The 26,665-nt window shown below is 53.3% G+C and overlaps 1 protein-coding gene across 1 annotated transcript; it reads right to left on the reverse strand.

Annotated features, from left to right (window-relative positions):
* Positions 1 to 7,100: 7,100 nt before the first annotated feature.
* Positions 7,101 to 22,619, reverse strand: SAPCD2 (suppressor APC domain containing 2). Its single transcript, XM_038767726.1, has 9 exons — positions 22,577 to 22,619; positions 22,370 to 22,479; positions 21,336 to 21,430; positions 20,949 to 21,223; positions 14,576 to 14,676; positions 11,317 to 11,463; positions 10,688 to 10,795; positions 7,638 to 7,796; positions 7,101 to 7,385 (listed from the first exon to the last, which is right to left on the reverse strand). The coding sequence occupies exons 1-9, from the start codon at positions 22,617 to 22,619 to the stop codon at positions 7,257 to 7,259; spliced, it is 1,167 nt and encodes a 388-aa protein (XP_038623654.1). The 3' UTR covers positions 7,101 to 7,256.
* Between the last annotated feature and the right edge of the window lie 4,046 nt (positions 22,620 to 26,665).

Consider the following 26,665-nt stretch of genomic DNA (forward strand, 5'->3'; position numbering starts at 1 on the left):
ATTATTATAGTTGTGGGTTCTAATCCCAGCTCCGCCACTTGTCTGCTGGGTGATCTTGGGCAAGTCACTTCACATTTCTGTGCCTCAGTTACCTCAGGGGATTGAGGCTGTGAGTTCCACCTGGGACAGGGAATGTGTCCAATCTGCTTTCCTTGTATCCACCCCAGCGGTTAGTACAGTGCCTGTCACATACTAAGCACTTAACAAATACCATAGTTATTACTATTATTATCGGCGCTCTATGTGAGAATTGGCTGAGGCTGTGGATCAGAGAGGGGGTCCCCAAGCCCAAAAGCAGCACAGCATGGCAGAGAGGGAGCCGATATTCCTTCATTCATTCAATCGTATTTATTGAGTGCTTAATGTGTGCAGAGCACTGTACTGAGCGCTTGGGAAGTACAAGTCAGCAACATATAGAGACGGTCCCTACCCAACGATGGGCTCACAGTCTAGAAGGGGGAGACAGACAACAAAACAAAACACGTAGACAGGTGTCAAAATCGTCAGAATAAATAGAATTATAGCTATATGATGGCATTTATTAAGCACTGTTCTAAGCTCTGGGGAGGTTACAAGGTGATCAGGTTGTCCCACGGGGGGCTCCCAGTCTTAATCCCCATTTTCCAGATGAGGTAACTGAGGCCCAGAGAAGTTAAGTGACTTGCCCCAAATCACACAGCTGACAACTGGCAGAGCTGGGATTAGAACCCACGACCCCTGATTCCCAAGCCCATGCTCTTTCCACTGAGCCACGCTGCTTCTCTAGAGCTTGGGCTGGCTCAGAGATCGGAGTTGGTCCTCTCCCCGCGGACTGAAGTGGTTGGGGGGCCTCTTTAGGCAGGACTTGGCCAGGATTCAATGCAGAAGAATTTGACAGGGGACAGGGGGCTCTGTGTGTGCGTGTGACTGCCGGGGGTCAGGAGAAAGGGACCCTTTCTCTTGGGCCCTAACAGATCCTCTGTGCTTCCCAAGGTCTGAGACCAACAGAATCCGGACTTGAAAGGCCGGCTAACTGTGTTAGGCCGGCCTGGTGGCACTGAATCCTTCCTTAGAGGATTAGCTCGGGGTCTAGGGGCCTGCTCTCTGGGTCGGGCCAAGGAACAGGAAGACATTGTGTCAAAACCGCTCAGACCTCTCGGATTTCCAGGATCCTCCGGGGGCTCGGAATTCCGAAGTGACAGGGGGGCCTGGGTTCCCCGCCCACCCCTCCCCGTCATCTCCTCAGTGGATAGATTTCTTCCCCTGAACAAGACAGGACCTTCTAGAGGCCCCTGAGCCAAAGCTAAGACCAGATCATCATCATCAATCGTATTTATTGAGCGCTTACTGTGTGCAGAGCACTGTACTAAGCGCTTGGGAAGTACAAACTGGCAACATATAGAGACGGTCCCTACCCAACAGTGGGCTCACAGTCTAAAAGGGGGAGATCCTGATTGGGTTGAGTGGGTCTCTCTTTACTTGTTGGCCTTGACTTGAACAGGTTTTACTCTGACCTGTGCGGGCAGAGAGAAGTTAAGTGGCTTGCCCAAAGTCACCCCGCAGACAAGCTGGGATTAGAACTCAAGTCCTTCTGACTCCTAGGCCCGGGGCGGAGGTCTTGGAGAAGAAGAGGGGGGTGCCGAGACCCCCCCTCCGTCGCCAATGGCAAGAGCGACCCTCGAACTCCCGGGCCGGGTTCCTGCCGAGACCCGGCTCTCAATGCGGCCTCTGTTTGCCCCGTGGCGTGAGACGTCTGGGAGTTGGCACAAACGGGCCTTTGTGGAGAGTGGGATGGGCCGAGGGGTGGCAGCCCCCCAACTCCAAGACCCCGCGGTAGGGATCGGGAAGAGGCCGGTTTCAGGGGCGATGGGGAGCACCGCCTAGAGCTCTGCCACCCACCAGGGTTGGGATCCGTGCCAGACATTGAGTTGTTGCCCCTGGAGGGTGGGATGGCGGGAAGAACTGAGGGGCAGCAGGAGGCCCAGGCTGGCTGGCAGCTGAGACCAGACACGGACCCGGAGCGGGATTGAGGGCGGGGGTGACTGGCGGGCGCAGTCTGGCCGAAGCCGAGAGCAGGCGCAACCTAGGGCAGGATTGAGGGTGGCTGGTAACTGGCATTGCCCACCTGGTAGTTGAGAGCGGGCACAGCCTGAGTGCAAGATTAAGGGCGGTGGGTTATTGGCAGGAGCCCTCTGTCTCGTTTCTGAGAGCGGGCACAGCGCCAGAGAAGGATGGAGAGCTGTGGGTCACTGGTGGGCACAATCCAGCCAGAAACAGGTTGCCATAACTGACAGTATCTTTCATTCATTCAATCGTATTTATTGAGCGCTTACTGTGTGCAGAGCACTGTGCTAAGCGCACACCTGGCCCTCTTCCCTGCCTCACCCAGGGGCCCTCCAGTTTGAGCCAGAGGAGGGACTCAATCTAATAATAATAATAATAGTGGCATTTTTTAAGTGCTTACCATGTGCCAGGCACTGTACTAAACACTGGGGTGGATACAAGCAATCAAGTTGGACACAGTCCCTCTCCCACATGGGGCTCACACTCTCAATCCTCATTTTATAGATGAGGTAACGGAGGCACAGAGAAGTGAAGCGACTTGCCCAGGGCCACACAGCAGACAAGTGGCGGAGCCAGGATTAGAACCCATGACCTTCTAACTCCCAGACCTGTGTGCTGTAGCCACTACACCATGCTGCCGTCAATCTATTAATACTCTTGTATCAGTGCATACTCATCATCATCATCATCAATCGTATTTATTGAGCGCTTACTATGTGCAGAGCACTGTACTAAGCGCTTGGGAAGTACAAATTGGCAACATATAGAGACAGTCCCTATCTAACAGTGGGCTCACAGTCTAAAAGGGGGAGACAGAGAACAAAACCAAACATACTAACAAAATAAAATAAATAGAATAGATATGTACAAGTAAGATATGTACAAGTGTGTGTGTACTCAATGAGGAGCGCAGTATTGAACGCTTGGGAAAGCGCAATAAATTCAGTAACACAAGGAGCTCGGTTTACTGTGCGCCGATGCCTGTACTAAGTGTTTGAGAGAGTATTACGATCCCTTCCCTTCCCTGTGGGGTCCCTCAGTCAATCAATGGTATGTTTTGGGCACTTACTATGTGCAGAGCACTATGTTAATCATAATAATGGCATTTATTAAGCGCTTACTATGTGCAAAGCACTGTTCCAAGCACTGGTTGTGCTCTTGTCATGGAGTTTAGAGACACGTTCCCTGCCCACAGTGAGTTTACAATCTAGAGGGGGAGACAGGCATTAATATAAGTAGCATGGCGTAATGGATAGAGCCCGGCCTGGGGGGTCAGAAGGTCACAGGTTCTAATCCTGGCTCTGCCACGTGTCTGCTGTGTGACCCTGGGCAAGCCGCTTTACTTCTCTGTGCCTCAGCGACCTCATCTGTAAAGTGCGGATCGAGACTGTGAGTCCCACATGGGACGGGGACTGTATCTAACCGGATTAGCTTGTATCCACCTCAGCGCTCAGTACAGTGCCTGGCACATAGTAAGCGCATAACAAATACCATCTAATCCCGGCTCTCCCACTTGTCTGCTGTGTGACCTTGGGCAAGGCACTTTGCTTCTCTCTGCCTCAGTTACCTCATCTGTAAAATGGGGATTGAGACTGTGAGTCCCACATGGGACGGGGACTGTGTCCAACCGGATTAGCTTGTATCCACCTCAGTGCTCAGTACAGTGCCTGGCACATAGTAAGCGCATAACAAATACCGTCTAATCCCGGCTCTCCCACTTGTCTGCTGTGTGACCTTGGGCAAGGCACTTTGCTTCTCTCTGCCTCAGTTACCTCATCTGTAAAATGGGGATTGAGACTGTGAGTCCTACATGGGATGGGGACTGCTTCCAACCCGATTTGCTTGTATCCACCCCAGCGCTTAGTACAGTGCCTGGCACTTAGAAGTGCTTAACAAATACTATAATCAGAGGTCATTTATAATATATGATTTAAATATATGAACGTAAGGACTGTGGGGTGGTGGGAGGGATGAATACCGAATGTCCAAAGGTCACAGATCCAAATACATAGACGCAGAAAGGAGAGGGAGCCAGGGAAAAGAGGACTTAATCGGGGAAGGTGGAGGAGGTGTGATCTCAATAAGGCTCTGAAGGTGGGGAGTCTGGCGTATACAAAGGAGGAAAGAATTCCAGGCCAGAGGGAGAATGTGGAAAAGGGGTCGGCGGGGAGATTGATGAGATCGGAGCAGAGTGAATTAGCTGGAGTTAGACAACCATAAGTAACCTGCTGGGCTGTAGTAGGAGAGCAGAGAGGTGAGATTGACCGCTTTAAAGCCAATGGTAAGGAGTTTTGGTTTGATGCAGTGGTGGACGGGCAAACACAGGAGGTTAATGAGGAGTGGGGAGCTGTACGTTGAATGTTTTTGTAGAAAAATGATCCGGGCAGCAGAGTGAAGTATGGACTGGAGTGGAGAGAGACAGGAGGCTGGGAGGTCAGCAAGGAGGCTGATAAGGCAGTCAAGGGGGAATAGTGTACGTGCTTGGATCGACATAGTAGCAATTTGGATGGTGAAGAAAGGGCAGATTTTAGTGATGTTGTGAAGGTAATCGACCCATCGATCAATTGTATTTATTGAGTGCTTACTGTGGGCAAAGCACTGTACTAAGTGCTTGGGAGAGAACAGTTCAACAGAGTTGGTAGATACATTCCCTGCCCACATCGAGCTCACAGACTAGAGAAGGCGAGAGACACTGATATAAATAAATACACTACAGATAGGTGGTGAATAAAGGGAGCAAATCAGGGCGATGCAGAAGGGAGTGGGAAAAGGGGAAATGAGGACTTAATCAGGGAAGGCGTTTTGGAGGAAATGTGCCTTCTAGATGGCTTTGCAGGTGGGGAGTCATTGTGTCCAGTCATGGACTGGAGTGGGGAGAGACAGGAGGCTGGGAGGTCAGCGAGGAGGCTGATACAGTAATTAAGGCGAGGAGCGCTTGAATTAACTTGGTAGCAGTTTGAATGGAGAGGAAAGGACAGATTTCCACAATGTTGCGGCGGCTGACTCAACAGGATTTAGTGATAGATTGAATAATGTGGGCTGAATGAGAGATGAGTCAAGGATAACACCACGATTACAAACTTGCGAGACAGGGAGGATAGTGGTGCAGGAAAGTCCTGGGGAGGACAGGGTTTGGGTGGGAAAATAAAGAGTTCAGACAGGTGAGGTTTGAGGTGTCGGCGAGACATCCAAGTAGAGACGTCTTGAAGGCAGGAAGAAATGCGAGACTGCAGAGAGGGGGAGAGATCAGGGTTGGAGATGTAGGTTTGGGAATCATCTGCATAGAGGTGGTAGTTGAAGCCAGGGATGAGTTCTCTGAGAGAGTGGGTGTAGATGGAGAATAGAAGGGGACCCCCCTACAGTGAGGGGGTGGGAGACAGAGGAGACTGAGAACGAACAGCCAGAGAGATAGGAGGAGAACCAAAAGAGAACAGTATCAGCGATGCCGAGGTTGGATAACATTTCCGGGAGATGGGGTGGTCGACAGTATCAAAAGCAGCTGAGGATTAGGATGGAGGAGAGGCCGTTGGACTGGGCAAGAAGCAGATAAAACTGGTGAGCTCCGAGAGGGCAGCAAGGTGGGTATCTACTGCCCACCCATCACAGTGGACCTGCTCAGAGGCCGGAACTCAGGATGGAGCGGGACGGATAGAACCGGGGCGTCCTCTTTGGGAAGAGCCTTGGAGAGCCAGTCTCTCGCCCAAGGCCTGTGGGGAAGGGTCAGAGATCTCATCTGGAGACAGGAAATGAAGAGACGGCAGGCCAGAGTTGATTATTTATTGGAAAAATATGGAGGCAGAGAGACAGAGAATCAGAAAGGCTGTAAATACCGGGTCACTCTACCTGAATAAAAACCAGCAGCCCAAGGACCAAGGGAAATGCCCTTGGATTTTCCCAGAATACAATGTAAACCATCTCTGAGGGGCTGGAAGGGAAGGGAGAGGCTGAGGCACAGGGAGCCATGTTCGTTTCCCACCCTCAGTGTGGGGAGTTGGCTTGGGGGGCAAGGGAGGGTTCTAAAGTTGGTCCTTAGAAGGAGCAAGGAGCCCGCGGGGAAACCCCGAGGAATCCTTGAAGGGATGTGTGAGAGAGTTCCCCACTTCTCTCAGCCCCTAACTCAGCTGCGCTTTCCCTTGCCATGACCGCAGGGCCCCTGCTTTTGGAGTTGGCACGGGTCGTGTTCTCTGAGGACCAGCCGTGCCCCCTAGGTGAGACGAGGAGAGGGGCCCGTAGTCCCCGGGTACATCCCCTCACCCGGCTGCACGCTTCTGTGCAGGGCCACCTCTTATTGGGCATCAGGTGGTGCAGGTACAGAGTCGCTGGGGAGGAGACTGACGGGGGAGCGAGAGGGGAGTGCGGGTGGGAAAGGCCGAAGGGAAAGAAGAAAGGTGGGACTGAGGGGGAAAGCTGGCGGAGCAAAGTAGAGAGGCGGTTGGAAGTGAGGGAAGAATGGGATAGGCCGAGGGGAGAGTAGACGGTTTGGGCAAGGAGAAAATGGGTGGGCAGGGCAGTTCCGCTGCGGAAGCCCGAGGAGGGCTGGGGTATCAGCAGGAGGAAAGGCATCCCGGCCAATCCCCTGCCTACACAGCGGCCTTCCTAGCTCACAGTAGGCCCGAGCTTTCGGGACACTGAGGCCCGGACTCTTCCCACGTCCCAGCAAGGACTCAGGTGACCCACCCCAGGTCCGGGTGGGGATTGGCGTGATCTTCTGCCCCACGCTGCAGGCCCCCTGGAGCCTCCTGGACGGTGCCAACCAGGAACAGGAGTTGGGAGAGAGGTGGGATGAGAGCGGGATGGGGGCAGGGTGAGGGTAGGACAGGGTGGGACGGGTTGGCCTCCCTCCAGGGTCTTAACCTAAGCACGTTTTTCTGATCGGGGTAGCCCAGTCGGGAGCCCCCCGGTAAAGGTTGAAAGTTCAAAATGGAGGAGGCCCAGGAAAGGGCGCACGCTCCCCTCTGCCACTCTCCGTGCCCCTCTGTCACCCCAGCTGGTCCCCAGCTTCACCAGCTCGGAGTGGATGCCTGGTAGGGGACACAAAGGTGAGGAGCACCCTGACGCTAATCCCCAGACACCCACCGGAGTTTGGACCACCACGGCAGGTCCCAGAATCCGTTGCTCGGCCCCGGCTGAGACGGGCCCACGCCGCTCGGGGTGGCGCGGTGTTGGGTCGGGGGGCCGTGCCCACGTGGAGTCTCTTCCCCCAGCCCCGGAGCTCACATGAAAGTGGAGTCCAGCTGGCTGGTATCGTGATGGCTGCGGGCGCGAGCCTCAAAAAGCTGTTTGATGAGCGCCAACTTCTCCTGCTCCAGCTGAGTGATTCGCTCGCTCTTTTCCGTCACCTCCTTGGAGGGGCCAGTGGGGAGGGTCAGCGCGGCCCATCGCCAGCCCAACCTCTCGAAGCCCGGACCCTCCCGGGACTGGCCGCACCCCTGGGGGGCTGGGGGAGACGGGTGAAGGGAGCAGTCTCGGGCATTTGGGGGGACGGGCTGGGTTCTCCGGCCTCTAACGGTCATCGCCCTCGCCCCACCTTCTCTGGGACGGTCACCTCTCCCTGCCCTCCCCCAATCCTCTCCCATCTCTGAGCGGCCCCTCACCTTGGTTAGAAGCCGATTTTGCTCCTTAAGCATGTGGATGATATGGTGGTGATGGTTGTGGGGGTGATCAGGGGGGTTTCCTCCGGCGAGGCGAGCCACACTGAGCAGGGGGCCAGCCTGGACGCTCGATCCAGAGGAGGAGAAGGAGGCCCCCACATCCTGGCGGGGGAAGCGGGATTAATTAATCAATCATAACTGGGATTTATCGAGCCCTTATGGCATGCAGAGGTCTATTTTATTTTGACGACTTGACAGCCGTCCACACGTTTTGTTTTGTTGTCCGTCTCCCCCTTCTAGACTGTGAGCCCGTTGTTGGGTCGGGACCGTCTCTCTATGTTGCCGACTTGGACTTCCCAAGCGCTTAGTCCAGTGCTCTGCACACAGTAAGCGCTCAATAAATACGATTGAATGAATTATTAATAATAATAGAAAATACCACCATCATTTTTAACCCTAGGTTCTGGGGTCTAACAGGCCGAGGTTGGGCCTCACAAAGGGGCTTCTAGACTGATAGCCTGCTGTTGGGTAGGGACCGTCTCTATATGTGGCCAACTTGTACTTCCCAAGCGCTTAGTCCAGTGCTCTGCACGCAGTAAGCGCTCAATGAATACGATTGAGTGAATGAATGAATGTTTGTGCTGATTTGTTACTCTATTTATTTTACTTGTACATATTTACTAGTCTATTTATTTTGTCAATGAGGTGCACCTAGCTTTATTTCTATTTATTTTCATGACTTGACACCTGTCCACATGTTTTGTTTTGTTGTCCGTCTCCCCCTTCTAGACTGTGAGCCCGTTGTTGGGTCGGGACCGTCTCTGTATGTCACCAACTTGTACTTCCCAAGTGCTTAGTACAGTGCTCGGCACACAGTAAGCGCTCAATTAATACGATTGAGTGAGTGATTGTGCTAAGCACTTGGGAGAGTATCGTACAGCAGAATTGGTTCCTGTTTTGTTGCCTGTCCCCCCCCCTTCTAGACTGTGAGCCCGCTGTTGGGTAGGGACCGTCTGTATATGTTTCCAACTTGTACTTCCCAAGCGCTTAGTACAGTGCTCTGCACATAGTAAGCACTCAGTAAATACGATTGAATGAATGAATGAATGAATGGTAGACCCATCCCCTGCCCACAAGGGGCTGAGGCTGGGGTGAATATTTATTCATTCATTGATTCAATCGTATTTATTGAGCGCTTACTGTGTGCAAAGCACTGTACTAAGCGCTTGGGAGAGTTCAACATAACAACAAACAGACACATTCCTGCCCACGGTGAGCTGAACAATCCCTACCTTCAAGGAGCTTATAGTCTAGTGGGGAGAGGCAGACAATAAAATAAATCATAGGAAGGGAAGCCGCCAAAGTGGTGAATATGCACCTTATTCAATCCTATAATAATAATAATAATGGCATTTATTAAGCACTTACTATGTGCAAAGCACTGTTCTAAGCGCTGGGGAGGTTACAAGGTGATCAGGTTGTCCCACGGAGGGCTCACGGTCTTAACCCCCATTTTCCAGACGTGGTAACTGAGGCCCAGAGAAGTGAAGTGACTTGCCCAAAGTCTGACAATTGGTGGAGCCGAGATTTGAACCCATGACATCTTACTCCAAAGCCCGTGCTTTTCCACTAAGGCATGCTACTTCTATTTGAGTGCTTACTGTGCTGTGTTGTAACCTACCAAGCATTCATTCAATTTATTGAGTGCTTACTATGTGCAGAGCACTGTACTAAGCGCTTGGGAGAGCATAATACAACAATAAACAGACATATTCCCTGCTCACAATGAGCTGCTCTGCATATAGTAAGCGCTCAGTAAATGCCATTAATGATGAGGCCAAGTACTGGGCTAAGCACATAGCGGCTACAGCACAGGCCCGGGAGGCTCCGCCACTTGTCTGCTGTGCGGCCTCGGGCAAGCCGCTTCAATTCTCTGTGCCTCAGTTGCCTCACCTGTAAAATGCGGATGAAGACTGTGAGCCCCGTGTGGGACAGGGACTGTGCCCCACCCGATCTGCTTGTATCCACCCCAGCGCTTAGTAAAGTCCCTGGCACATAGTAAGTGTTTAACGAATACCATTATTATTATTATTATTAACTACCAGCCCCACTCCCCAGCCCCATTGTCACTGGACTCGAGTATGGAGGAAGTCAAAAGAATATCTGGAGGTGAATGAGGAAAGCTTTGCTTCATCACATAGTAAGTGCTTAACGAATACCATTATTATTATTATTATTATTATTATTATTATTATTAACTACCAGCCCCACTCCCCACCCCCGTTGTCACCAGACTCAAGTATGGAGGAAGTAAACAGAATATCTGGAGGTGAATGAGGAAAGCTTTGCTTCATACAATATCTCCCACTTAGATCTCTCCTGGGTCTCAAAGCCTAACTCTTCAGGTGAGCAGAGACTTAAAATTTTCAGATTTAAAAGGAAAAATCTGTTGGGGAGTTTGTATTTAAATCTCTCTTTTCCATGCCTCTTCAGTCTCCGTCCCTCCCCTCACAACTACTCTCCCGCAGATCCCCTCTTCCATCTGCAAAATGGGGATTACGACGGTGAGCCCCACGTGGGACGTGGACTGCATCCAACCTCGTTAGCTTGTATCTTCCCCAGTGCTTAGAATAGTACCTTGTACATAGCAAGCGCTTAACAAATACCTTTTTAAAAAAAAAAAATTAAAAAAGAAGGGGTAGAGAATGCTTTGCACCTCTGGCCTGAAGAGGATAATGGGAGATGCTGCTGCTAGGGGAGCCTTGGTGATGAGGGCCAATCTCCCAGCCTTCTCTGTGGAGGGGCCTGGATGGAGGACGATTCATTCATTCGTTCATTCAATTGTATTTATTGAGCGCTTACTGTGTGCAGAGCACTGTACTAAGCGCTTGGGAAGTACAAGTTGGCAACATTATAGAGACGGTCCCTACCCAACAGCGGGCTCACAGTCTAGAAGGGGGAGACAGACAACGAAACAAAACATATTAACAAAATAAAATAAATAGAATGAATATGTACAAATAAATAAATAAATAAATAAATAAATCACTGACCTTTCCTGAGCACGCGGCAGCCAGGAGTTCCCCCAGGCAGCGGATCACCTCCTGTAGCTTAGGCAGCAGCTGGCCCAGGGGACTGACGCTCCCCTCATCCACGGCGTCCTGAACAGAGGAGAAGAAGAAGGAAACTAGAGGTCTGAGGGCAGGACCACCACCGGCCCTGCCCCCCCCAGGGAAACCAGAGGTAGGGACTCGGACACCCTCGGGGACGTCCCAGCATCCTCTTTCATTCATTCAATCGTATTTATTGAGTGCTTACTGTGCGCAGAGCACTGGACTAAGCACTTGGGTAGTACAATATAATAGCAGACACATTCCCTGCCCGCAACGAGTTGGGGGAGACCGACATTAATCGAAATAAATAAATGACAGATGTGGACGTAAGCGGTGTGGGGCTGGGGTGGGGGGGATGAAGAAAGGGAGCCAGTCAGGGTGATGTGGAAGGAAGAGGGAGAAGAGGAAAGGTGGGCTTAGTCAGGGAAGGCCTCTTGGAGGAGATGCTCCTTTAGTAAAGCTTTGAAGGGTGAGGTGGTGGGTTCAGGCCCACCCTTGGGGGAGGAGTCGGGGAGCCCAGAAAAGAAGCGGGTTCTGGGTCGGGAGAATGTGGGGAGAGCCAGACTCACGTTACTGTTCTTGCTTTTTCCCAGTTGCCTCTGGCGCTCGTTAACAAACTGTATCTGCTGCTGGTACCACTGGTGGCTCTGCTCCATCATCTCCAGGCCCTGAAGCAGGACGGCTTTCTCGCGCTCCAACTCCCTCATCTGCTGCAGCTGCGACGACAGTGGTCAACCCCCCCCCTCAACCTCCATCCTTCAGCCTCCTCAGCCTCTGTCCCTCAACAGCCCGCCTCCGCTCAGCCTCTGCCCTTCAGCTTCTGTCCCTCTGATACCCCCCTCAGCCTCCTCAGCCACCCCCCACAACTACTCTCCCTCAGATACCCTCCTTCGGCCTCCCACCTCAGCCATCCCCTCTCGGCCTCTGTCGCTCAGCTCTCGTACCTCAACATCCCCCCGCCTCCATTTATCCCACCTCAGCCATTCCCTCTCAGCCTCTGTCGCTCAGCTCCCGTACCTCAATTTCCCCCCCACCTCCATTTATCGCCACTCAGCCTCCATCCCCCAGACACCCCCCTCGATTTCCAGCCCTCGGCTAAACCCCCCTCAGCTTCCATCGACCCACGTTTTCAATCTATCACTAAATTCCGTCGGTTCAACCTTCACAACATGGCTAAAATCCGCCCTTTCCTCCCCATCCTGCCACCATATTAATCCAAGCGCTTATTCTATCCCACCTCTCTTACTGTCACTTGTCAGCCGTGTGACTCGCGGCTTTGGGCAAGTCACTTAACTTCTCTGTGCCTGTAAAATGGGGATGAAGACTGTGAGCCCCATGTGGGATAACCTGATTACCTGGTAGCTACCCCAGCGCTTAGAACAAATACCATCATTATTATTATCATTATTACTGCATCAGCCTCCTTGCCGACCTCCCTGACTCCTGTCTCTCCCTACTCCATTCCATACTTCAGCCTGCTGCCCGGATCATTTTCCTGCAAAAATATTCAATCCATGTTTCTCCACATTCCCTGTCACATCTCCTCCAAGAGGCCTTCTCCAACTAAGCTCTCTTTTCCCCTATTCCCTCTCCCCTCTGCGTCGCCTATGCCCTTCGATCTGTATTCTTTGCATACTTTATATTCACCACCCGCCTCAGATCCAAACTTACAAACGTATCCGTAATCTATTTATTAATCTGTGTTTCTTCCCCGCTAGACTCTAAGCTCATCGAAGGCAGGGAACGTGTCCACCAGCTCAGTTTTATTTTCCTCTCCCAAACACAGTGCGCTGCACACAGTAAGTGCTCAGTAAATAACACTGATTGATTGATTAATCGACTGATAGAGTCAAAGGTGCAGTTGTGTGGGGGCGTAGATATAGAGAGCAGGAGGGAGAGTCTGCTTATGAGAATTAGCTGAACAAGAGGAAAGAGAGGGGAGGGATAGTGGACTGGTGAGGAGACAAGGGGGAGATTTTAGGAAGTTCAGGCCTGGTGGTGTCTACGTTACCAACAGAGTAATAAAGATAATAATAATTACGGTATTTCTTAAGTGCTTACTATGTCCCAAGCTCTTTAAGTGCTGGGGTAAATACTAGATAATCAGGTTGGACACAGTCCATGTCCCATGTGGGGCTAACAGTCTAGGTAGGAGGAAGAACAGACAATGAATCCTTATTTTACAGATGAGGGAACTGAGGCACGGAGAATTGAAGTGACTTGCTCACGGTCACACGGGGGCAAATGGCAGGGCTGGGATTAGAAGCCAGGTCGCCTGACCCCCGGGCCCGGGCTCCCATTAGGCCCCGACGTGGGGCAGGGACTGTGTCCAACCTAATTTGAAACGACCCCAGCGCTTAGAACAGTGCTTGGCACATAGTAAGCACTTAACAAGTACCATAACTATAATTGAATTATTATTAGGCTACATTGCTCTTCTAGTGGGCGAGGCCCTTGGGGGTTAGAAAGGGATGTGGTGGGGGCTTTTGTCTTATGCCGTCGAGTCATTTCCAACCCATAGCGACACCATGGTCACATCTCTCCCGGAATGCCCCGCTCTCCACCCGCAATCGTTCCAGTAGTGAATCCCTAGAGTTTTCCTGGTCAAAATCCAGAAGCGGGTTACCATCGCCTCCTTCCTCGCAGTCAACTTGAGTCTCCACCCTCAACTCTCTTCTGTGCTGCTGCTGCTCAGCACGGGGGAGTTTTGACTTGTAACAGATGGCCTGCCACTCGCTAGCCACTGCCCAAGCTAGGGATCATCATCATCATCAATCGTATTTATTGAGCGCTTACTGTGTGCAGAGCACTGGACTAAGCGCTTGGGAAGTACAGGTTGGCAACATATAGAGACAGTCCCTACCCAACAGTGGGGATGGGATGGGTAGGCCTCTGCTTGACTCTCCCTCCCTTAGTCGAGGCTGGTAGAGGCCTGGAAACTCTCTGAGAGGGAATCAGGGGACTCGGGAAGGGCTAAAGAAGGGGAAATGCAGTGTGGAGGTTTAGTCATTCATTCAATCGTATTTATTGAGCGCTAACTGTGTGCAGAGAGCGTGGGAGTCGAGGGGGCATGAACAGAAAAGTCGGCAGGTAAGGGAGAGGGACCGCTTGCCACCTTGGGCAGGTTCCTCACCCCGGGCTTCAAGGCTGTCCATCCCCTCGGCCCTTACTACCTCACCTCCCTTCTCTCCTTCTCCAGCCCAGCCCGCACCCTCCGCTCCTCCGCCACTAATCTCCTCACCGTACCTCGTTCTCGCCTGTCCCGCCATCGACCCCCGGCCCACGTCCTCCCCCGGGCCTGGAATGCCCCCAATCCCTCTGCCCATCCGCCAAGCTAGCTCTCTTCCTCCCTTCAAGGCCCTACTGAGAGCTCACCTCCTCCAGGAGGCCTTCCCACACTGAGCCCCTTCCTTCCTCTCCCCCTCATCCCCCTCTCCATCCCCCCATCTTACCTCCTTCCCTTCCCCACAGCACCTGTATATATGTTTGTACATATTTGTTACTCTATTTATTTATTTATTTATTTTACTTGTACATATCTATTCTATTTATTTTATCTTGTTAGTATGTTTGGTTTTGTTCTCTGTCTCCCCCTTTTAGACTATGAGCCCACTGTTGGGTAGGGACTGTCTCTATATGTTGCCAACTTGTACTTCCCAAGCGCTTAGTACAGTGCTCTGCACACAGTAAGCGCTCAATAAATATGATTGATGATGATGATGATGATGATGATGATGACCTTGGGGTGGCGGAGACAGACACGGGTGCCCCGTCCTTCCTCCGCGTGTCTGCCGGAGGGCCCGGGTGGGAAGTCCGGCCGCGCCTTACCATGCTGTAGTCCACGCCGTCGGTGATGGTGTGACGCCTCTGGTCCGTGCGGCCACGCTGGTGGGGACGGCCACAGCCTCCCGGGGCTGGGCCGGAGCCACCTGGGGATGCGGGGACAGTCGCTCAGCTCCGCACACGGGGGCTCGTCCTCAGAACCGCGGCCGAGGACTGGACGGCCCACCCTAGTCCAGTCCTCCTCTCCTCTTCTCCCTCTCCCTTCCATGTCATCCTGACTGGTTCCCTTTATTCATCCCCCCCATCCCAGCCCCACACCACTTGGGTCCACTATCTGTCATTTATTTCTTTCTATTAATGTCTATCTCCCCCTCTAGACTGTAAGCTCATCATGGGCAGGGAATGTGTCTGTTATCTTGTTATATTATACTCTCCCCAAGCGCTTAGGACAGTGCTGTGCACATGGTAAGCACTCAGCAAATTCATTCAATCACATTTATTGATCGCTTACTGTGTGCAGAGCACCTTACTAAGCACTTGGGAAAGTATAGTACAACAATAAACATATATAAATATATATATATATATATATAAAGGTGTGTATATATACATATATATGTGCATATACACACATATGTATATATATGTATATATCCACACATATGCATATATGTATATACACACACATATATGTATATGTGTGTGTATATATATACCTTTATATATATATATATATTTATATATGTTTATTGTTGTGCTATACTATATGTATATATATAGATACACACCATATATAATAATAATGCCCTAATAATAATAATAAATGCCAGCATTATTATATATACATATATATACATATAATAATAATGCCCTAATAATAATAATAAATGCCAGCATTATTATATATACATATATATATATATATACATATAGAGAAGCAGCGTGGCTCAGTGGAAAGAGCCCGGGCTTTGGAGTCAGTTCAGGGGTTCAAATCCCGGCTCTGCCAATTGTCAGCTGTGTGACTTCGGGCAAGTCGCTTGACTTCTCTGTGCCTCAGTTACCCCATCTGGAAAATGGCGATCAAAAGTGTGAGCCCCACGTGACACAACCTGATGACCCTGTATCTACCCCAGCGCGTAGTACTATGTGCTTGGCACATAGTAAGCCCTTAACATATACAATTATTATATGTTATAATACAATTATTCCCTGGGCCATCCCGCAAAAAACGGAGAAGCAGCGTGCCTCAGTTACCTCATCTGTAAAATGGGGATTAAGAGTGCGAGCCCCATGTGGGACAACCTGATCACCTTGAATCCCCCCGGCGCTTAGAACAGCGCTTGGCACATAGTAAGCGCTTAACAAATACCATCGTTATTAAAACGGAGACTATCCCCCGGGAATTCTAGGAACTAGCAATTGCAGGACGGTCTTCCATGGATACCGAGCCCTTCCCACGCTGAACACCGTTATCCGATCTCTTCTAGTTCCCACCTCGGCCCTGTCCTGCTCCGGGCCGGCCCTTGGCTCACAGAAGGAGGCTTTGAGCCCTTTGTGGCCCCATCGGAGCCTCGGGAAACCGAGACGCTCACGCGGCCTCCTGCACCCCTGGGAGCCGGGGACCATTTGAGATGAGAGGCTGAGGATGTTGCTTTAATAATAATAATAATAATAATAATAATAATAATAATAATAATAATAAAATACTTACTCTGTGCCATGAACTGTTCTAAGCGCCGAGGTAGATACGAGAAAATCGGGTTGGACACAGTCCCTGTCCCACATGGGGCTCACAGTCTCAATCTCCATTTTCCAGAGCAGAGAACTGAGGCCCAGAGAAGTGAAGTGACGTGCCCGAGGTCACACAGCAGACAAGGGGTGGAACTGGGATTAGAACCCACGACCTTCTGAGTCCCAGGCCCGGGCTAATTCCACTAGGCCATGCCGCTTCTCTCGAGTCAAAGCTTACTCATTCATTCAGTCGTATTTATGGAGCGCTTACTGTGTGCGGAGCACCGGACTAAGCGCTTGGGAAGTCCAAGTTGGCGACACATAGAGACGGCCCCTACCCAACAGTGGGCTCACAGTCTAGAAGGGGGAGACAGAGGACAATACAAAACATATTAACGAAATAAAATAAATGGAATAAATATGTACAAATAAAATAGAGTAATAAATCCGTACAAACATATATACATATATACAGGTGCTGTGGGGAGGGGATGGGGAGCGGGAGGAGGGGGAGAGTGTCAGTGTCCCTTCCCAATCCTCAACTTGTAATTATCATAAATGCCATCTGTTAAGTGTTTACCATGTGCCAGGCACTGTACTGAGCGCCGTTGAGCTCCTCCTCCCCCTACGTCATCATCATCATCATCATCATCAATCGTATTTATTGAGCGCTTACTATGTGCAGGGCACTGTACTAAGCACTTGGGAAGTACAAATTGGCAACATATAGAGACAGTCCCTACCCAACAGTGGGCTCACAGTCTAAAAGGGGGAGACAGAGAACAAAACCAAACATACTAACAAAATAAAATAAATAGAATAGATATGTACAAGTAAAATAAATAAATAAATAAATAGAGTAATAAATATGTACAAACATATATACATATATACCGGTGCTGTGGGGAAGGGAAGGAGGTAAGATATAGCTATAATTCTATTTATTCTGACGGCTTTGACACCTGTCTACATGTTTTGTTTTGTTGTCCGTCTCCCCCTTCTAGACTGTGAGCCCCGCTGTTGGGTAGGGACCGTCTCTATGTGTTGCCAACTTGTACTTCCCAAGCGCTCAGTACAGTGCTCTGCACACAGTAAGCGCTCAATAAATACTATTGATTGATGGATTGATTCCCAAGCGCTCAGTACAGTGCTCTGCATACAGTAAGCGCTCAATAAATACGACTGAATGTTGTAAAATCCCTCGCTGGACTGTAAACTTGATGAGGGCAGGGATCCTGTCTACTCACTCTACCGGACTCTCCCAAGCGCTTAGTCCGGTGCTTTGCACACAGTAAGCGTTCAGTAAGGCCCTTATTGAAGAGGCCCTCCTTCCTCTCCCCCTCCTCCCGGCCTTACCTCCTTCCCCTCCCCACAGCACCTGTATATATGTATATATGTTTATACATATTTATTACTCTATTTTATTTGTACATATTCATTCTATTTATTTTATTTTGTTAATATGTTTTGTCTGTCTCCCCCTTCTAGACTGTGAGCCCACTGTTGGGTAGGGACCGTCTCTAGATGTTCCCAACTTGTACTTCCCAAGCGCTTAGTACAGTGCTCTGCACACAGTAAGCGCTCAGTAAATACGACTGAATGAATGACATGAAAAAGGCCCGTTGGTTGATGGACGGATTGGAGAAGGTGTGAGTCAACGGAGTGAGAGAAAACAAATAAGGGGATGTTTTATAGAGAAGCAGCGTGGCTTAGGGGAAAGAGCCCAGGCTTGGGAGTCTGAGGTCGTGGGTTCTAATCCTGGCTCCGCCACATAGCTGTGTGACTTCGGGCAAGTCACATCACTTTTCTGGGCCTCAGTTCCCTCATCTGTTAAATGGGGGTGAAGACTGTGAGCCCCATGTGGGACAACGTGATTCATTCATTCATTCATTCATTCAATCGTATTTATTGAGCGCTTACTGTGTGCAGAGCACTGTTCTAAGCGCTTGGGAAGTACAAGTCGGCAACATATAGGGACGGTCCCTACCCAACAACTGGCTCACAGTCTAGAAGGGGGAGACAGACAACAAAACAAGACATGTTTAGAGAAGCAGTGTGGCTCAATGGGAAAGAGCCCGGGCTTTGGAGTCAGAGGTCATGGGTTCAAATCCCGGCTCTGCCAATTGTCAGCTGTGTGACTTTGGGCAAGTCACTTAACTTCTCTGTGCCTCTGTTACCTCATCTGTAAAATGGGGATGAAGACTGTGAGCCCACCGTGGGCCAACCTGATCACCTTGTAACCTCCCCAGCGCTTAGAACAGTGCTTTGCACATAGTAAGCATTTAATAAATGCCATCATTATTATTATGTAGACAGGTGTCAAAATAATCAGAGCAAAGATGATCTCTTACCCGCTCACCCAGTGCTTAGAACTTGGTAAGCGCTTAACAAACACCAACATTATTATGAGAAGCAGCATGACTCAGTGGAAAGAGCCCGGGCTTGAGAGTCAGAGGACGCGGGTTCTAATCCCGCCTCCGCCACTTGTCTGCTGTGTGACCTCGGGCAAGTCACTTCACTTCTCTGGGCCTCAATTCCTTCATCTGTGAAATGGGGATGAAGACTGTGAGCCCACCATGGAACAACCTGATGACCCTGTATCTGCCCCAGCGCTTAGAACCCGTGCATGGCACATAGTAAGCGCTTAACGAATACCATCATTATGACAAATGATGATGATGGCCGTCATCCTATTAGTGTTATATAGTAATAGAGAAGCAGCGTGGCTCAGTGAAAAGAGCCAGGGCTTTGGAGTCAGAGGTCATGGATTCAAATCCCAGCTCCGCCAATTCATTCATTCAGCTGTATTTATTGAGCGCTTACTGTGTGCAGAGCACTGCACTAAGCGCTTGGGAAGTACAAGTCGGCAACATATAGAGACGGTCCCTACCCGACAACGGGCTCACAGTCAATTGTCAGCTGTGTGACTTTGGGCAAGTCACTTCACTTCTCTGGGCCTCAGTTCCCTCCTCTGGAAAACGGGGATGAAGACCGTGAGCCCCCCGTGGGACAACCCGATCACCTTGTAACCTCCCCAAACAGCGCTTGGCACGTAGTAAGCACTTAGTAAATGCCATCACTATCATTAGAAGCAGCGTGGCTCAGTGGAAAGAGCCCAGGCTTGGGAGTCAGAGGTCATGGGTTCAAATCCCGGCTCTGCCGCTTAGTCAGCTGTGTGCCTTTGGGCAAGTCACTTCACTTCATCTGTAATCCCAGACTGAGCCCCCTTTTTCCTCTCCTCCTCTCCATCCCCTCCCCACAGCATCTATCTATCTATATATATATATATATATATATATGTACAGATTTATTACTCTATTATTTGTACATATTTACTATTTATTTTGTTGATGTGCATCTAGCTGTAATTCTATTTGTTCTGACGATTTTGACACCTGTCCATGTGTTTTGTTTTGTCGTCTGTCTCCCCCTTCTAGACTGTGAGCCCATTGTTGGGTAGGGACCGTCTCTATATGTTACCGACTTTACTTTCCAAGCGCTTAGTACAGTGCTCTGTGCTCAATAAATACGATTGAATGAATGAATGAATGAATAAAATGGGGGTGAAGATTGTGTGTCCCACGTGGGACAACGTGACTCATTCATTCATTCATTCAATCGTATTTATTGAGCGCTTACTGTGTGCAGAGCACTGTACTAAGCGCCTGATCACCTCGCATCCTCCCCAGCGGTTAGAACAGTGCTTGGCACATAGTACTGGGGAAGTAGCGTAGCTCAGTGGAAAGAGCCCGGGCTTTGGAGTCAGAGTTCATGGGTTCGAATCCCAGCTCCGCCAATTGTCAGCTGTGTGACTTGGGGCGAGTCACCGCACTGCTCTGGGCCTCAGTTACCTCATCTGGAAAATGGGGATTAAGATTGCGAACTCCCCGCGGGCCAACCTGATCACCTTGTAACCTCCCCAGGGCTCAGAACAGTGCTTGGCACATAGCACTGGGGAAGTACTGGGGAAGCAGCGTGGCTCAGTGGAAAGAGCCCGGGCTTTGGAGTCAGAGTTCATGGGTTCGAATCCCAGCTCCGCCAATTGTCAGGTGTGTGACATGGGGCGAGTCACCGCACTGCTCTGGGCCTCAGTTACCTCATCTGAAAAATGGGGATTAAGATTGCGAACTCCCCGCGGGCCAACCTGATCACCTTGTAACCTCCCCAGCGCTTAGAACAGTGCTTGGCACATAGCACTGGGGAAGTATTGGGGAAGCAGTTGACTCAGTGGAAAGAGCCCGGGCTTTGGAGTCAGAGTTCATGGGTTCAAATCCCTGCTCCGCCAATTGTCAGCTGTGTGACTTGAGTCACTGCACTACTCTGGGCCTGTTACCTCATCTGGAAAATGAGGATTAATCAATCAATCAATCGTATTTATTGAGCACTTACTGTGTGCAGAGCACTGTACTGAGCGCTTGGGAAGTCCAAGTTGGCAACATATAAAGACAGCAGTCCCTAACAGTGGGCTGTGAACCCCCCGTGGGCCATCCTGATCCCCTTGTAACCTCCCCGGCGCTTAGAACAGTGCTTTGCACATAGTAAGTGCTTAATAAATGCCATCATCATTATTGTTACTGTTCTAGTAAGCGGTTAGTACGTGCCATCATTGTCATCTTGCTTATTCTCCGTCGAGGGTGGGCCCCGGGGTGGTGTGTGTGGGGGGGGGTGCCTCACCTGGCTCCCGGGCCCGGGGGGGGGGGGGGGCCCCCGGTGTGGGGCCCCTGGTCGTGGCCGAGCAGGGAGGCCCTGAGCCCCGCCACCAGGCCGTCGAAGGTGAGCCGGCCTCCGGGCTGGGCCGCCCCGCGCAGGGCGTCCAGTACGCCCCCGGGCAGGTCCCTTGCCCCGGCCCCCCGCCAGCGGGACTCGATGTCCCGCAGCAGGACGTAGCCCCTCCGGCCCTCGTCCAGGATGTCGAACAGGGGCCGCAGGCTCCGCAGGAAGGCCCGGGGCGGGCCCGGGGGCCTGACCCCTGACCCCGAGGGGGACCCCCCGGACCCCCCCGGACCCCGGGGAGTCACGGCCATCCACCCCAAACCGCCTCCGACCCCCAGATCCCCCGGCCCCCGCTGCTGACCCCCAGACCCCCAAGCCCCCGCTGCTGACCCCCGGGCCCCCGCTGCTGACCCCCAGACCCCCGCTGAAGACCCCCAGACCCTCCCCTGGCTCCCGCTGCAGACCCCCAGCCCTTTTTCAGCCCCCGCTGCAGACCCCCAGATCCCCCAGCCCCCACTGCAGACCCCTAGACCCTCCCCTAGCTCCCGCTGCAGACCCCTAGACCCTCCCCTAGCTCCCGCTGCAGACCCCCAGGCCTCTCAGCCCCCGCTGAGGACCCCCAGCCCCTCCCCTCGCCTCCTCTGCAGACCCCCAGCCCCTGCCCCCCTGATCCCCCAGCTCCCGCAGCAACCCCCCAGCCCCCTCAGCCCCCGCTGCAGCCCCCCACCCCTGCCCCCCCCCCAAGATCCCCCAGCCCCCGCTGCAGACCCCTAGACCCTCCCCTAGCTCCCGCTGCAGCCCCCCAGCCCCTGTCCCCCCGATCCCCCGGCCCCCCCTGAGGCCCCCCAGCTCCCGCTGCAGACCCCAGCCCCTGCCCCCCACCAGACCCCCAGCCCCTCCCCTAGCTCCCGCTGCAGCCCCCCAGCCCCAGCCCCCCAGCCCCCTCAGCCCCCGCTGCAGACCCCCAGACAGACCCTCCCCTAGCTCCCCCTGCAGCCCCCAGCCCCTTCCCCCCAGATCCCCCGGCCCCCACTGAGGACCCCCAGCTCCCGCTGCAGACCCCAGCCCCTGCCCCCCAGGATCCCCCAGCCCCCGCTGCAGACCCCCCAGGCCTCCCCTAGCCCCTGCTGCAGACCCCCAGCCCCTGCCCCCCCCCCAAGATCCCCCAGACGCCGCTGCAGAGCCCCCAGACTTCCCCTAGCTCCCGCTGCAGACCCCCAGACTCCTCAGCCCCTGCTGCAGACCCCAGCCCCTGCCCCCCAAGATCCCCCAGACCCCGCTGCAGCCCCCCCAGACCTCCCCTAGCCCCCGCTGCAGACCCCAGCCCCTGCCCCCCAAGATCCCCCAGACCCCGCTGCAGCCCCCCCCAGACCTCCCCTAGCCCCCGCTGCAGACCCCCAGCCCCTGCCCCCCCAAGATCTCCGAGACCCCGCTGCAGCCCCCCCAGCCCCCAATGCAGCCCCCCTGAGCAGCCCCCTCCGGTGACCCCGCGGGACCCTCCGCCCCTGGCGCTCCCCGCGCCCACTTTTATCAATGGGGAGGGGAGGGGCGGGCACACACACACCCGCACGCACGCACACACACACACACACACACACACACCCTCCTCTGGCGTCATCCCTTCATTTGCATCCGCGGCTCCCATTGGCCGCCGGGGAGCCCAGCCCTGTTTCGATTGGCCGAGGCGGAGCTCGACCCCGTTTGATTTTTTCGGGCCGGGCCGGGCCGGGCCGCGGGGCGGCGCCCAACGTTGCCCGGCGGGAAGTTTGCCCGCTCCGCCCCCGAGCCCTGGGCTGGGCACCCGGGATGGATGGGCACCTGCTGCCCTCTCCCGGGACCCAGTCACCCGGGATGGGCCCCGGTGCCCCCTCCTGGGACCCAGTGCCCTCTCCCGGGACAGACTCACCCTTGCTGAGCCCCGGTGCCCTCTCCTGGCCCCCGCTGCCCTCTCCCGGGACAGAATCACCCGTGCTGGGCCCCAGTGCTCCCTCCTGGCACCCGGTGCCGGGCCCCAGTGCCCTCTCCCGTGACCCGGTCACCCGTGCTGGGCCCCAGTGCCCTCTCCCGGGACAGACTCCCCCTTGCTGAGCCCCAGTGCCCCCTTCTAGGATCCGATGCCCTCTCCCGGGACTCAGTCACCCTTACTGGGCCCCAGTGCCCCCTCCTGGGACCCGATGCCCTCTCCCTGGACCCAGTCACCCGTACTGGGCCCCAGTGCCCTCTCCTGGGACAGACCCACCCTTGCTGAGCCCCATTGCCCCCTCCTGGGCCCCGGTGCCCTCTCCCTGGACCCAGTCACCCTTACTGGGCGCCAGTGCTCCCTCCTGGCACCCGGTGCCGGGCCCCAGTGCCCTCTCCCGTGACCCGGTCACCCGTGCTGGGCCCCAGTGCCCTCTCCCGGGACAGATTCACCCTTGCTGAGCCCCAGTGCCCCCTTCTGGGACCCGATGCCCTCTCCCAGGACCCAGTCACCCTTACTGGGCCCCAGTGCCTCCTCCTGGGACCCGATGCCCTTTCCCTGGACCCAGTAACCCTTACTGGGCCCCAGTGCCCTCTCCCGGGACAGATCCACCCTTGCTGAGTCCCAGTGCCCCCTCCTGGGACCCGGTGCCCTCTCCTTGGACCCAGTCACCCTTACTGGGCCCCAGTGCCCCCTCCTGGGACCCGGTGCCCTCTCCCGGGACAGACTCCCCCTTGCTGAGCCCCGGTGCCCCCTCCTGAGGCCCGCTGCCCTCTCCCGGGACAGAATCACCCGTGCTGGGCCCTAGTGCCCCCTCCTGGGACCCGATGCCGTCTCCCGAGACCCAGCCACCCGTACTGGGCCCCAGTGCCCGTTCCTGGGACCCGGTGCCCTCTCCCGGGACCCAGTCACCCGTGCTGGGCCCCAGTGCCCTCTCCCAGGACAGACTCCCCCTTGCTGAGCCCCAGTGCCCCTTCCTGGGACCCGATGCCCTCTCCCGGGACCCAGTCACCCGTACTGGGCCCCAGTGCCCCCCCGTGGCACCCGGTGCCCTCTCCTGGGACCCAGTGCCCTCTCCCGGGACAGAGTCACTCGTGCTGGGCCTCAGTGCCCCCCGGTGAGACCCAGTGGCCTCTCCTTTCATTCATTCAATCGTATTTATTGAGCGCTTACTGTGTGCAGAGCACTGGCCTATGCGCTTGGGAAGTACAAATCAGCATCATATGGAGACGGTCCCTACCCAACAACGAGCTGGGACCCGGTGCCCCCTCCTGGCACCCGGTGCTCTCTCCCGGGACAGAGTCCCCCGTGCTGGGCCCCAGTGCCCCCTCCTGAGCCCCCCGTGCCCTCTCCTGAGACCTAGTGCTCCCTGTTTGGACCTAGTGCGCCCGGTGAGAGCCAGTGCCTCCTCCTGGGACCCGATGCCCACTTCTGAGACCCTGTGCCCTCTCCTGAGACAAAGTGACCCGTGCTGGGACCTAGTGCCTCCTGGTGAGACTCAGTGCCCCTTCTTGGGATCCGGTGCCCCCTCCTAAGACCCTGTGCCCTCTCCTGAGACTTAGTGCCCCATGCTGGGACCCTATGCGCTCTGGTGAAACCCAGTGCCTCCTCCTGGGACCCGATGCCTCCTGCTGAGACCCGGTGCCCCCTCCTGAGACCCTGTGTCCTCTCCTGAGACAAGAGTGCCCCGTGATGGTACCCGATGCCCCCTCTTGAGACTCAATGCCTCCTGTTGGGACCCAGTGCCCCCTCCTAATCATAACAGTAATGATAGTAGTTGTTAAGCACTTACTATGTGCCAGGCACTCTTAATAATAATAATAATAATAATAATAATGGCATTTATTAAGTGCTTACTATATGCAAAGCACTGTTCTAAGTGCTGGGGAGGTTACAAGGTGATCAAGTTGTCCCACGTGGGGCTCACAGTCTTCATCCCCCATTTTACAGATGAGGTAACAGGCCCAGAGAAGTGAAGTGACTTGCCCGAAGTCACACAGCTGACCAGTGGCGGAGCCTGGATTTGAACCCGTGACCTCTGCCTCCAAAGCCCGGGCTCTTTCCAGTGAGCCACGCTGCTTCTCACTCTCCCAATCCCCATTTCACAGGTGAGGTACCTGAAGCCCAGAGAAGTGAAGTGACTTTCCCCAGGTCGCCCAGCAGACAAGTGGCAGAGCTGGGATTAGAACCCATGACCTTCCGACTTCCAGGCCTGGGCTGTAGACACTACGCTGCTTCTCATCTGTCCATATCTGTCATTTATTTCTACCCTGCCATGCTGTTTTTCCCGCAAGCTAGTGCCCCTGACTGGAACTCGGTGCCCACTCCTGAGACTCAGTACCCTCTCATTCAGTCAGTCGTATTTATTGAGTGCTTATTGTGTGCACAGCACTATACTAAGCGCTTGGGAGAGTACAACAGGGCAACAAGCAGACACATAAAACTACCTCTGTAGGCTGAAAGTTTAAGTATTAAACCACTTGAGAGAGAACATGTCCATAGTTTAAAAGGATATAAGATTGCAGGTTTACCATTTATTAATAATAACAGTAACGATGACGGTATTTGTTAAGCGCTTACTGTGTGCCGAGCACTGTTCTAAGCGCTGGAGTAGATACAAGGTAAGCAGGTTGTCCCACGTGGGGTTCACACTCCTAATCCCCATTTTACAGATGAGGTAGCAGGCTCAGAGAAGTTAAGTGGCTTGCCCAAGGTCACACAGCGGACAAGCGGCGGAGCAGGGATTAGAACCCACGTCCTCTGACTCCCGACTCGCTGCTCTTTCTATTAAGCCATGCTGCTTCTGATAACTATAGTCCTGGTTAAGTATTTACTATAGTCCCAAATAATAATAATAATAAATAACAATGGCATTTATTAAGCGCTTACTATGTGCAAAGCACTGTTCTAAGTGCTGGGGTAGATACAAAGAAATCAAATTGTCCCACGTGGGGCTCACAGACTTAATCCCCATTTTCCAGATGAGGGAACTGAGGCCCAGAGAAGTGAAGTGACTTGCCCAAAGTCACACAGCTGACAAGTGGCGGAGCCGGGATTTGAACCCATGACCTCTGACTCTTGGTAGATACTTGGTAGAGACAAGCCAATAGGGTCAGACATAGCCCCTGTCCACACAGGGCTCATAGTCTAACGGGGAGGGAGAACAGGTATTGAATCCCCATTTTGCAGATGAGGAAACTGAGGCCCAGAGAAGTGAAGTGACTTCCCCAAAGTCACATAGCTGACAAGTGGCAGAGCTGGGATTTGAACCCGCGACCTCTGACTCTAAAGCCCGGGCTCTTTCCACTGAGCCACGCTGCAAACATGTAGACAGGTGTCAAAATCGTTAGAAGAAATAGAATTATAAGCTATATGTATCTACCCCCAGCGCTTAGTCCAGGGCCTGGCATGTAGTAAAATTCCTTACAGATACCATAAAAAAAGGGAAAGAAATCGTATCTTCCAGTTGGTTTGTGGCTGGATCTGTCTGAGATCAAAAAGGTGTTTTTTTTCCAAGCCCCGCAGGCTCCCAGACCAGAGCCACCTCGCCAACAATGAGCCGCATTGAGGCAAATGGAAACATTTTTGCAGCTGAGGAAAAGGTATCCGCGGGAAAGGAAAAGAGGTTTTCACCGATTCCAAGACAGGCTTCCTTGTGTGGAGCCCCCGGGGGAGAGGGAAAAAGGGAGATTTTGAGAAGGCAGGAGGCGGGGAAAGGGTAGAGGGCTCTT

This window comes from Tachyglossus aculeatus, chromosome 27 (genome assembly GCF_015852505.1).
Source record: "Tachyglossus aculeatus isolate mTacAcu1 chromosome 27, mTacAcu1.pri, whole genome shotgun sequence".
Taxonomy (NCBI): Eukaryota; Metazoa; Chordata; class Mammalia; order Monotremata; family Tachyglossidae; genus Tachyglossus; species Tachyglossus aculeatus.